The sequence below is a fragment of the Tasmannia lanceolata genome, unplaced genomic scaffold (genome assembly GCF_043159265.1).
Source record: "Tasmannia lanceolata isolate RefF3 unplaced genomic scaffold, GAP_Taslan_0.1 ptg000012l, whole genome shotgun sequence".
Classification (NCBI taxonomy): domain Eukaryota; kingdom Viridiplantae; phylum Streptophyta; class Magnoliopsida; order Canellales; family Winteraceae; genus Tasmannia; species Tasmannia lanceolata.
This window is the reverse complement of record NW_027518689.1, coordinates 36,291,006-36,304,518: the sequence shown is the minus strand read 5'-3', so window position 1 is coordinate 36,304,518 and position 13,513 is coordinate 36,291,006. Positions and strand designations below refer to the sequence as shown.

At 37.9% G+C, this 13,513-nt stretch overlaps 1 protein-coding gene across 4 annotated transcripts in view; it reads left to right on the top strand.

Annotated features, from left to right (window-relative positions):
- The first annotated feature begins 10,285 nt into the window (after positions 1–10,285).
- LOC143888030 (MAP3K epsilon protein kinase 1-like) overlaps positions 10,286–13,513 on the top strand; it is a 57,750-nt gene continuing 54,522 nt past the window's right edge. For 2 of the 4 annotated variants that reach the window (XM_077392317.1, XM_077392315.1), the window contains exons 1-4: positions 10,287–10,388; positions 10,659–10,714; positions 10,838–10,950; positions 11,082–11,216. In XM_077392317.1, coding sequence (XP_077248432.1) covers positions 10,891–10,950; positions 11,082–11,216 — 195 coding nt within the window. In that variant the 5' untranslated portion in view covers positions 10,287–10,388; positions 10,659–10,714; positions 10,838–10,890. Of the gene's footprint in view, positions 10,389–10,412; positions 10,543–10,658; positions 10,715–10,837; positions 10,951–11,081; positions 11,217–13,513 lie in introns of those variants that run through there. The other 2 variants (XM_077392318.1, XM_077392316.1) reach the window with 2 other exon arrangements.

The following is a 13,513-nucleotide window of genomic DNA, read 5'->3' as shown; positions in this document are numbered from 1 at the left end:
CAGACTTCCTATTCTAGCTCGGATCAACAACTTCGATCACGTCCATGCACTTGGGTCCCAAAAAATGGCTGTTAAGAAAGAGCCTAACAATCACTGGTCATTTTAGCACTTTCCAACCAGCAAATCAATGTAAATGCGTCCACAATACTCCGCCAATAAGGATGCAACACTACATCCAATTAGAAGTGACACAGCCGCCCTTGATATTCGATCCAACAACAGACGAATTTATAACAGGCTGTGGTTGGATCAAACATCAAGGGTAGCAACTATGTCGGGCCCCCATTATCAGCAGCTACGCACGTACACCATATAATTTCTAAGGAGCGCCTGCCAACCCTTAGAATTTTCTAAGCTTCTGCACCAATGAGAGAGACAGAGTGAGAGATTTCAATTCCATTTCAAGTTGGACGAGAACAAGAACGATCATGGCCCATGACTAAGTGCCCACGTCGCGTATGTGCTACGTGATCGAAACCACATAAACGGAAATCTCATTGGCAAGATAGAAACATACAAAAATCAATGGATTAAAACACTTCTTAAAGGATGTATTTTTCATCATGCTTGATCAACAGTCTAAAATCGACCAATTACAAAAAGCTGGATTGTAGACAGATATGATGGTCTGCGGACAACTGAAGAAGTATTCTAAAAGGTAATCAGGCCCACCCACACTAAACTCCACATAAGCTTTTTGTCCATTGAGAAGACCGGCCCGATGAGAAGCACACATGTGAGAGAAGAAGACCTCGTCAATGACTAGTTTAACCGACAACCCTCATTCTCTCATTAACACCCTCATTTAAAAGATTCACCTAACTTAGTTGCACTTGTATATTTATGGCAGCCATTTTCCTTGCACAAACCCATCTACATAGGAACTCTCAACAAGAAAGCCTCTTAAACTTGCAAGAGTAAGAAGAAGATGGGGAACTGCTCTGCTACGAAGTACAAGATGGTGCACCCCTCAGAGCCCAACCAACTAAACCATGGGTCGAAAGACAAGACCCAATCGTCCGGCCCTCTCCGTATCAAGGTCCGAATGAGTGCAACCAGATTCAAGGAATTGGAATATCAGGCAGAGCTAAGCAAGGGTCATGTACAAGTAGGTACCCTTATCTGGCAAGAATGCGTGGAAGGGAAGTTCCGGCCCCGTGTAGTTGGTCGCGTAAACGAGAGAAGTCTAAATACGATCATAGAAGAAGATAATTGAGATTGATATTCATGTTAGAATATATCAGATCTTCTTAGATCTGACCGTCAGATCGTGCAGTGCTAGATTAAGCCACTAGGATCGGTTAGGATACTATATAGCCTAGATTAGGATTATATTTATTTCACGATCCAACGGTCAGATCTCAGAAGATCTGATATATTCTAATAATTCATGCTCGTTCAGTCTCTGGAATTTCAACTGATCAAACTTCTTCATCCTGTTGTTTGTATTACTATAGTGGTATCAAAAGATTTTGGATACTTATTTCTAGCTTCAAATATGAGTCTATGATTGGAATTGATGTTGTATTGAACAGAAAAATGGTGATATTGGTCCTCCATTGATCAAGAATTCCCATCTCTTAATTCAGATTGTATTGGGTTATTGTTTTTGTATGAAGTTTCTCCCATTAGTAATCTTCTTGTGGAGTGCCAAGGAAGAAATGAAAGGGAGAAACTGCCATGCCGTTAAAGCAAGGGAAGAAAGCACAGATTCCAATTGCTGTGGATGATCACTTCAAAACGTTTCAAAACTGCAGTAGACATACTCTATTTGTCTTCTTCATTCGTCTTTTTCTTTGTGTAAAGATGCATTTGGCGCTTTGCAGTTCCCACCCTAAAGTATATAGCTTACAATCTTATCTGATAAATTTCGTTTGGAAAGCCTCGTCGGAAAACTTGGCCTATACTTGAAACCGAGAAGGAAAAAAAAAAAGCTTTAATTTCTTTAATTTACTTGCTTTTTAATATTGTGTTGCTCTTTTTTGTTCCTCACAGTTCTGTAATTTTTACATGGCATCCATGTCTTACGTAACTTTTTCTTTTGTTTATGTATACTTATATGGAAATGGGATGCATGTGGAGATGAGTCTTCTTTTTCTTTTCTTTTTTCTTATTCTTGTTCTTTTCTTTTTGCTGGCCGTGTTTGTTTTGGGAGAAAGATGAGTTGAGAGTCTTATTGAAACACAGTGTTTTGTGATAGTGATTTTAAATAAGTTTGAAGAATTATTGGGAGAAAAGAAAGGATAGGACCTGCTATGTGACTTGGTTTTTTTTTCTGATAGAATTTATTGTGTGAAAATAAAAGAATGCTACCTGCCCATGACTAAGTGCCCACGTCGCGTATGTGCTACGTGATCGAAACCAAATAAACTGAAATCTCATTGGCAAGATAGAAACACAAAAAATCAATGGATTAAAACACTTCTTAACGGATGCATTTTTCCATCATGCTTGATCAACGGTCTAAAATCATCCTATTAGATTTGGACCAAGTAGAATGCATGCTTCATTGTAGACCAGATAGGATGGTCCCGAAGACTACTGAAGTAGTATTCCAAAGGGTATAATAGGACCCACCCACACTAAACTCCACATAAGCTTTCTGTCCATTGTGAAGACCGGATGAGAACCACACATGTGAGAGAAGAAGACCTCGCCAATGACCAGTTTGGCCGACAACGCTCACTCTCTCATTAAGACTCTCATTTAAATGATTCATCTAACTTACACATGTATATTTATGGCAGCCACCTCCCTGCACAAACCCATCTACATAGAAACCCTCAACAAGAAAGCCTCTAAAACTTACGAAGAGGAAGAAGAAGATGGGGAACTGCTTTACAATGAAGTACATGATGGTGCACCCCTCAGAGCCTAACCAACCAAACCATCGCTCCGAAGACCAGATCCAACCCGGCACTCTCCGTATCAAGGTCCAAATGAGCGCAACCAGATTCAAGGAATTGGTCTCTCAGGCAAAGCTAAGTAAGGGTCATGTACAAGTAGGTACCCTTATCTGGCAAGAATGCGTGGAAGGGAAGTTCCAGCCCCATGTCGTTGGTCTAAATGAGAGAAGTCTAGGTACGATTACAGAAGAAGATAATTGAGATCGATGTTCAAGTTAGAATATATCAGATCTTTTGTGATCTGACCGTTGGATCGTGCAGTGTTAGATCAAGCAACTAGGATAGATTAGGATAATCTCTATTTCAAGATCCAGCGGTCAGATCTCAGAAGATATATACGATATATTCTAACAATTGACGCTCGTTCAGTCTGTGGAACTTCAACTTATCAGATTTCTTCATCTTGTTGTTTGTATTACTGGTATCAAAGGATTTTGTATACTTATTTCTAGCTTGAAATATGAGTCCATCACTAGATTTGGTTTTGTATTGAACAGAAATAAGATGATATTGTTCCTCCATTCCTCCATTGATCAAGAATTTCCATCTTTTGATTCAGATTGTTTTGGGTTGTTGTTGTTGTTGTATGAAGTTTCTCCCATTTCTAATCTTCTTGTGGAGGGTCAAGGTAGAAATGAAAGGGAGAAACTGCCGTGCCGTTAAAGTAAGGGAAGAAAGCATAAGTTGATCACTTCAAAACTTTTCAAAACTGCAGCAGACGTACTCTTTTTTTTTTTTCTCGTGTCTTTTTCTTTGCGTAAAGATGCATTTGGCGCTTTGCAGTTCCCACCCTAAAGTATATAGCTGTCAATCTTATCTCATAATTCATCATGTAAATTAAATTACTTGTTATTTCTTTATTGAGGCGATGCGTCAAATCATACATATTAAAGATAATTTTCTAAGATCACGTACGGTAAGAAGTACTTTAACGCCATGGGGTCAAATTCCATGGAGAAAATAAACTAATTCTAGTTAATTTAAGATGAGAAACGAGAAATGATAAATTCACCCTTTTCTTTACATGGGAGAGCCAGCTCCGGTGTACGTGGCAATTAGGCCCGTGAATCCATCTCACCTGAGTACATAAGCCCCTCTGCAGCCGTAGACACACTGCTGCTGGCTGTTCCAAGTAAAAAATGGGGGCGGGTATACAGGCGCGGAGCCAGGAATTTACAAGTGGGGGCCGGGCCAATTTACACTTGCATGCGTTGGTCATTTGGGGCGGGGGGTGAAAATTTTTACGGGAAAAAAATATAAACTATTTTTCCATGAGAAAAAATTTCATGCTGCCAAACATGGTGTTGATGGTCTAGAGTCCAAAACCCCTCTTACTTCAATCAGCTCTCTTTCCTTCTTCCTCTCAAAAAAAAAAAAGAAGGAAATCAGAAGAGGAAAGAACCCCAGGGAAAACAGAAGCGTCAGCTGATGAACCTTAGAAAAAATGAAATAAAAAGAACAGAAAAGAATCAGAAACCTTAGAAATACAGTGGGAAAAAGAAAGGAATAGAACTAACCTTCTCCTTCTTCTTCCGCGACGGAGATTGAAAGCAAGCAATTTTTTTTTCCAGAAAGTCCAAAACCTTTATTGAGCGCTCAAAGAAGGGTAGTGAAGAATTCCCAAAAAAAAATAAAAAATACCTATAAACCATAAAAACACAAATTCAATTAGGAAAAGAAAATAGAAGTAATTTTTGGGACTGAATTATCCTAACCCTCTATAGATTAGAGGGTTAGGATCAACCTATGAAAATAATTTTTGGGACACAACCTATTTATTGTGTGGCCAATATATATGATGGACGGTTTGGATTATCCTATGGTGAGGGCCATGCCATACTTTTAATAAAGTGAGCATTGACATATAACGGTTAATAAAGGGCAATGACATCTGACGGATAAAATACCCCCTTATGTTATTTGTTTAGTTTTAAAGGTAATGAAAAACGTAAAATGGAGTTGAATTTATCCTCGAGTAGTTAGGATTTATCGGTTTAGGGGGAATATCACTTCCCTTGATAGAATCTCAGCATTATTCGTGGGGGGGCTCACGCTATACATAGTTCAGCCCCTGCTGGTATATCACTTCCCTAAAAAAAAATGCAATGAGAATGTTAGGTACTGTCAGGATGAAGCTTTTCATTCGTCCAAATGAGCTTTTATGGATCATCTTTGCAAATAACATGGAAGTTTTTAAGTTTGATTCATTGGACGTGAAAATAAAAAAGAATGGTAAAGGAATTAGAGAAAACAGTTTTTATTAACAGATTTCTCAGTTAATTAAAGCTTATAATTGTTATCGTAACCCCAGTCCAAATGTAATTAAAGAGAAATTATATTATGAAATGCCGTATAAACATGTACCCATCATCCCATCCTTGATATTTGATTCAATAGCAGCTCACTTTTTGTGGAGCTGCTGTTGGATCAAACATACACATTTACGTGTTTATGAGGCTTTTCATCATATAATTTCTCGTAATAAAAAACATTATAGAATGAAAGAACCAAAGTTTCATATGCGATAAGGGGTCACGTGAATACATATCTACCACGGAACCCATAAAGTAAGTAAATCAGAAACTTAGAGCACAACAACATTTACCTGTGCTGGTCTGCCAGCGGCCGGGGAGGAGATGAAAAGATTTTCAGTGTATCTGAGCTTAGGGTTACAAGATTTTCTTTCCCTCACCACTCTTAGAACTAGAAGTTGTGATTAATTAACATGATTCTAAAACGAGGGCCCCACATAATATATACACTCGTGCCCTACTAGCTAGGGTAAAGTGTACACTGCTACTAACCTGGCGATCACCCCACAAACAATACAAGCAATCTTTGACACTACGCAAATAAATTAGGCTACATTATATTATAAGGGGCATTTTTGTTATTTTTCATGACTTAGGGTTGTTCTTGTCATTTTTACCCAACATGTGGCATTTGGATTATTTTTATGTCATGGGGGTATTTTAGTCACTTTCTACGACTAGGGGTATTTTGGACATTTCCAACTTTCATGACCCAGTGGTATTTTAGTCAATTTTACCTGATATGGGGGGTATTTTGGTCATTTTATGTCACAAGTGCATTTTAGACATTTTCCACGACCCACTGGTATTTTGGTCATTTTCACCCTATACAGGGGTATTTTGGTCAGTTTCCATGATGCAGGTATTCTGGTCATTTTTACCAGACATAAGGGTATTCTAATTATTTTTCATGACTCGGTGGTATTCTAGTCAATTTACGTCCTATAGGGATATTTTGATCATTTTTATGTCATAAGGGTATTTTAGTCATTTTTTGGAGAAAGGCTAAGTTGAGTTGAGTTGAGTAAGGGTATTTTAGTCATTTTTCATAGCTTACGGTTATTCCAGTCATTTTCACCCGATATGGAGGGATATTTCTGTCATTTTCCATGACGGAGAGTGGTCATTTTACCGGATATATTTTGATCATTTTTATACCATGTGGGTATTGTTGGATTTTTTATTAAAAATCTAAGTTTCAAATATTCAATAATTGGGCTAAGGCTTTAAGGTGGCTTTTCATATTTCTTGGTCTCCAAAAGTCATGCACAAAAGGGCAAAAGAGTGAGCCTTTCTTGGTGACTCTTTGTATTCCATTTATAGTGGCTCTTTGATTTTCTCCTTTTAGTTGAATGCCTTAAGTTCTCTCATTAAGGGTGATTCCATAAGAATGAAGAGACTCTTGGCTAGCTTCTAATAAGAGAGAAAAAAAGAGAGAAGGAAAAGGTTCTACACCATTGTTGTGGTGTGTGAAAGGAAAGCCAACCAAAGGTGTGTCCCATATTTTGGTGTGAGATTAAAATCTTCACAAGAAGCCTCAAAGTGTTTTTGTAGAGCCCGATTTGCTTAACTAGAGAGACTATAAGCTTTTGCCTTCAAAGTGTTTGGTAGGTGCACACCAACAATTAGTTGCTGTTCCTGGAGACGGTTCGGTTGTCAGATCCTTGCACAGGAATAGGACCGAATAATGTCTTAAGCGAAGCGTTCGATGACATACAGCAGCTCTACAAATATTTTGGATTATCTATACTCTGTTTGGTATTTCCATCTTTCTCTAAGATCATACTATTGCAGTTTTCATTTTAAAATTTTCCCTATTTGCACCAACAGGTATTTTAGTCATTTCCATTCCTTAGGGATACTTCGGTCATTTTAACCTCTTATATGTCGAATTTGGATTTATAAATAACCTCTCTCAAAACGGATTTATAAATCAAAAAAATTATACTAACTTGAAGAATTTGGAATTACCGTGGATTTGGTTCACATCCAAATCCGAACTTCAAAAATGCTTCCAAACACCGGTTTTGAATTTAAAAATCCAACTCCAAATCCAAATCCAATATGTATTAGTGAGACTAAACTGGTCAACATTTATAGTAACTTTGTGAAGAAAAATGAAACTGAAACTTATTAAAGGCTAAGGCAATAAAGTCATTGCTCAAGTATGAAATATCCCTTTGAAGGTTACTTAATTTCTATCCGTCCAAACATGTCATATGGTGCTATAAAGGCATAAACTTGTAGCCGTATTACCTGTCCCTTTGAACTTATTAACAATCCAACTTACATCTTACTTCTTGTCTCACTTCTATTAATTTGGTCATATAAGTCAATTTAGGCTGTTCAAACTGCACAACAATTGGACTGGAGGCTGTTAATTAATTATCTCCCATCGAGGGATGCTTGTTATCAGTAATCACCCAAACAACGGGCTTTTGCGAATTACTTCAAATTCAGGATGAGTACAACTCGAAATAACATGATTTTGACCTTTTAATTAGAGATAGGTTAGGATGAATCATGCAATTTAGGACTTGTTCCATGTTTTGGAAAGAAAGAAAAAAATCATCTTCGCATTTTCAACTCCAGCGGGGAACAAAAATGAGGTCTCACTGACCTCCCTAACATGCATTCATTCTCACCCTCATAACCACAAAAGTCACATTTTTCTTTAATTTTCTCAGTTTTGGACTCACAATCTATTGTCAAAATCCAAAACTAACGGTCCTTGGTCACCACCTAAGTGAGACAGGCTGATTTGAAGGAATTTAGTTTAGTTGGATATCATTATCATCAAGTGTCTTAAAAGCATGGAAGCTTTGTATCTTTGATTCTTTCCCAACCACAAATAAGACTAAGCAAGTAAGACTTAGAAAATTCCATTTGACGTATTGGATACGAGCCCATTTTTACATTATCCATTATCCATCACCATCCCAATATTCTCATCATAAGAAGATGGAAAATGTCCAACAGGCGTGTGGGCTCGTTGTACATGTAGCACACATCTAGGGTGATCTAGTCAATTGATCTGGTTGGCCACCAAATAAGTTACATGGCCAAGGGATGATCCTAACCCTTCAATGAAAAATGGTTTAGGGTTTTCCTAGAAATTTGATCAACGATTATAGCAAAATACTAAACAGAAAGTCACTTATACCATCATTCCTAAAATACCAGTCAATTGATCTGGCTGGCCACCAAATAAGTCCAATGGCCAAGGGATGATCCTAACCCTTCAATGGAAAAAAAAGGTTTTAGGGTTTTCCTAGAAACTTGACCAATGATTATAGCAAAATACTAAAAAGAGAATCGGGATTTTTGCTGATTAGTCCGTACATGGCAGAATAATTGCTTATTAGTCCCTAAAAAAAGCATATTAGTTGAACAGTCCTACTTTTAGGAAATATTTGCTAAAAGGTCCCTAAAACTCACAAACGTCAATTTTCTCCGTTAAAATTTTTAAAATGTCAAATTTACCCCCCAACACATTAAATCAGTTTTAGCGTTTTTTATTTCCCTTCCACTATTTTTGAAAAAAAAGAAAAAGAAAATGAGCAACAATATTATCTCTTCCAATATTCTCGTAAAAAACCTTCAACATAAAAATCATTTTAGGAATTAAATAAATTGAAAATCCCTCTAAAATAAATTAAATAGGGTCGCTTTGAGTTATCTAAATTTTAGGAATATTTTTTTGTTTCTAGCTTTTCTAAGAAATTCCTATCTTAGCTGGATTGCAAGAAAATATCTCTGATGGAATTTTTTTTTTCATTGAGGAATTATGTCCGATTAATTTAGAGAATAACATCATAAACCGAAGGTCCGTAACTAGGGTTTGGCTTCTAATCTTATGAGAAGAAGAAGGGAGAATATCAAAGGAAAAGTCAACATTAGAAGAGATAATATTGTTACTTATTTCCTAGTTTTATTCCGAAAATATTGGAAGGGAAATAAAAAAAACGGAGATAAATAAGGTTCGTGAGTTTTAGGGACCTTTTAGCAAATATTTTCTAAAGACATTTATTGGGAACACTTCTGTCTCATCTGCGTGCACATCTGTTGATAGAACTGAATCCTTAAGGCCCGCGAAATGGCTTTGAGAACACCTTTATCGGATGATCTATGCCCTTGATCCATCGAAACTCGCTTAGGGTTTCGTTAATTGTTAGGGAATAGAACCAGAGTTATGTGGGTTGCTTCATGATGTTCTAAAAGATCAATAGAATTGATCTTATATGAATGCCTCCCAGAGTCCCAGTGCCCCTTGTAAGACCAAGAAGTTGCCTTTGATTTTCCGTGGCCATCAGAACAACGGCTCAGATCACCTCCAATGATGACACGTATGTATGACGCTAGCAAATCTCTTCAAACTCTTAATCAACGTTTAATCACCAATTATCTGTTGGATTAATGGGTTTAAGCTGTCTCCAACGTTCAAAGTGCCCTCCAACTCATGACAGCTGTTTGGGATTATGATGACATCAGTAAATACCACGCTAGATTTTTTGTATTTTCTTCTTAGAATTAGAATTCTTCAACTTAAAGATAAAAGAAGCCCATATTAGGATTATGCGCCCCCTTGTAGCGTGAATTGCGGACAGACTTTAACGCCTTTTGACGTCAAATGACTCAAATCACGCTAAGAATCGGGCGCAAAATCCTACATTGGGGGCGAAAGAAATCTTAAAAAGAGAAAAATAAAGCCGTTAAGCGGCCTAAATTGCAAAAGCAAGAAAAGTACTATAAAAGCTCGAAGGGCTGCTAGCAAAACTGGATTTCGTTTCGAAAATAAAGACGAAATCATATTTTGTGACACACGCCCAAGAAGACAAGGTAGTGAGTTCGAATCCACTCGAATTGCAAAAAAACCCTCTGGAAATGACCGAACCGTTGGTCATTTCAATTTCGTCTTTATTTTCCAAACGAAATCCCGTTTTGGAAGTGCTTTTTTCTAAAATTAAAATCCGAGGGTATAAAGGGGTGCGAATTACCCTAGAGGGGGTGCGAATTTATCATTGCCCTTAACTAAACAAAGAATTAATTAATTAAAGCGCCCTCTCTCTCGCGATCTCGATCTCCCGACTCAGACTCTCCACCGAAGATGAAAAGATCTTTCATTCTCTCGAATTAAAAGAAGAACAGAGAATCAAGACTAATTCTAAAGGTAAACCCTAATTTTACAAAATTTCTCCATTGTTTATCCTAACAAAAGAAACAATCTAGGGTTTATAGTTCCTCTTATTTTCCACCCTAGGAAACTTCTTCAAGCAATCTCTTTACTGTCATTCTCCCTATCATTTTTCATTCTACCTCGCCTCGTAATAATCAATTTTCTCCCCTTTTCTCTTTCTAATTTCTCTTCGTTCTCGGCATTTTCTCGTGGATTTCATTCAACCTATATTGCATTCTCATTTCTCACTTTTTTTTCTGCTAGGGCACGGGTAAAGATCTCTGAATTATCAACAATGGAAGAGCAGAGCTGCAATGCTGGTGCATTTCTTTGTTTTTTCACTTTCATTTCCTTGATTCTAGCCTCTGAATTTCAATATCCCCAGGTTTTAATTTGGAATTTCGATTTTTTTTTCGTGATTTTGATTCTTTTCTACTGTCTAGGGTTTTTTGGCGACCAATTGTAGGGCTTCTGGTACGATACAAATTGTTCAAGGATGTCTCGGCCACCAGCTTCGGCACACTTATACAGGTCGAAAGCACTTGACAACAAATACGTAAGGATGTTGCTTTATTTCTCTGAGTCATTGTTTATTTAGAGGTTTTTTTTTTGTAATTAGATTTGGTAATCTGGGTGCAATTTTTTTTAAAACTGCTTTGTTGAACTTAATAATTCATGAATGTATAGATGCTTGGAGATGAAATTGGGAAAGGAGCATATGGTCGGGTATATAAAGGCTTGGACTTGGAGAATGGAGACTTTGTTGCGATTAAACAAGTTTCTTTGGAAAATATACCTCAAGAAGATCTCAACATTATCATGGTTTGTTTGCTCTATTGAATTCATCATTTTTGTTAGTGTGTGTGTGTTTCTTCCTTTTCTTGTTTTACCAATGTGGAAAAACACTTGAAAACTTTTTGGTTGCTTCAATTTTAAGATCATAGTTCATACCATTGGGCTACCATGTGGAAGTATAACTACAAGTTGAGGAAGAGAAGCTGTAAAAAGTTATTTTAGTAAGTAAATGACACGGTTTTACACACTAGAAGTTAAAACTATAAACTCTAAATTAATACCCAACATGTGCAGTTCTATAAAAACCTCCATGACATTCCAAGGCACCTTGCAATTAGTTCAACTGCTTGCCACATGGTGTTACTGTGTTTTATTCAAATAATCTTGTCAAAAATTAGCCAACGCAAAGGGATCAGGTCCCAGCAAAAGAGAAGAAAAGAAGCCTATTTGTAGATTGTCTTGACTACGTCATCATTATGTTGATGGTGACATTAACAGTTGGCCCCACTAAGGCCAATCAGTATATATTCCTCTGAGGCTTGTTGTTTGTATTTATAAAATATTACGACGGGGTTTGGCGGACCCCTACCAGTTTATTAATAAAGATGGGTATTATAATCGTTCGTAAAGAGTTCCAATGCTATCTAAATGTACAACGGGGTTTGGCGGACCCCTACCAGTTTATTAATAAAGATGGGTATTATAATCGTTCGTAAAGAGTTCCAATGCTATCTAAATGTACAGTGTCTAGAAGGGGAGGGGGGATGATGGGGAGAGGAATGTCGTCCCCTTTACAAGGGCAGCCTACTTTCAATAAGATATCAGCAGCTGTGCTTGCCTCTCTCCACATGTGGGTCACCTTCCAATTCTTAAGTAATCGGAGATTGTCTTTCATCTTTGCTAAGGTAGGAGTCTTCTTCCACGGGCAGCAAAAAGTTCCATTTATGACATTCACTGCATGGAGGGAGTCCGCTTCAATCCAAACATTTTCAATACCTATTTTCATGGCCAGGAGAATTCCCTAGTGGATGGCTTGCAGTCCCAAGGCAAATGTCTCTTCTATGGCTGTGTTTAAGGAGAGCATCCTGTGAACACGCTCTTCTGCATTCTGGATTATGCCCCTAGGCGTTGTTCCATCTGTTTCTAAAGATGCATCCATATTCAACTTGAAGAATACTCTCTCTGGCTTCATCCAACATCTTTTCTATTCTCCTTTTGGATCGGTATGTATGGGCAGCCAATGTTGGCTGAGATTTGGTTATGTTTTGCGCACTTGCTGTCCTCAAGCTTTAGATATATAAGATGGAGTCGAAGATTGGAGAGAATTGCCTAGACATCCCTTCAAACTTTCTTGCATTCCTTTCCAGCCATACATGGTATATGGTAGTAGCAAAATCGAGGCACATGGCGGTTGAGGACTGATCGTGACCAGTGAATGCGCTCTGAATCCAATCTTCTTCATCTGCTAGGTGCTTGTGAGGTTTGCAAAGGATGCATGTGTTAGAGGACATTACCTTGAAGAAAGGCCATTCCATCACTTGTGCTAAATTTGGCATGCAGTGCCTTCCAAGTAACAAAAACGTGTTTTGGAATGTGGCCCATGAACCAAATTGATTTGGCCCAAGGAACAACCTGTATTTTGTTCGTAATGTACTTCATGCACTTCTCAATGTGAATTTCCCATCGATACTTGGCTTCCATGCTATTTAGTTCTCTTGTCCTGTGATATTGATTGCTTTGGATATGCTATTCTTTACATGTTGCAACGATTGCTTGTCAAAGAGTCTGCTCCACTTACCACATCCCAGGACTTAGATCAAGGGGGTTTGCGGTCAACCGAGCCTCTAGAGATTTGTTGTGACATCGGGCCCTCTGGGTGCAAAGGTTGGTGCCAAAAATGTTTACCTTTCTTTGGCTTGGTCTCTATCCTGGATGATGCTTCTAAACCCCCAAGAAGGACTTGAAGGCATTTTAATTGTCCATATGCTTTTTCCTATTATGTACTTTCTATGGATCCGTTCACACCATGGGGCGCTTCTGTTATTGATTATATGCCAAATCTGTTTGATCTGCGCGGCCTTATTTATGTCAACAAGCCTCCTAATCCCGAGACCTCCTTCTAGCTTCAGATTGCATAGATCTTCCCATGCCATCGGATGATATTTCCTCTTCATGTCACATCCCGCCCATATAAAGTCTCTAAAATTCTTTTCAATGATGGAGGTTAAGACAACTTTGGGGATATTGAATGTTGTGGTTCAGAAAAGTTGGCAGGAATTAAGAACAGTCCTCACCAACTCACCTCTACACAGATGTTGTCAAGG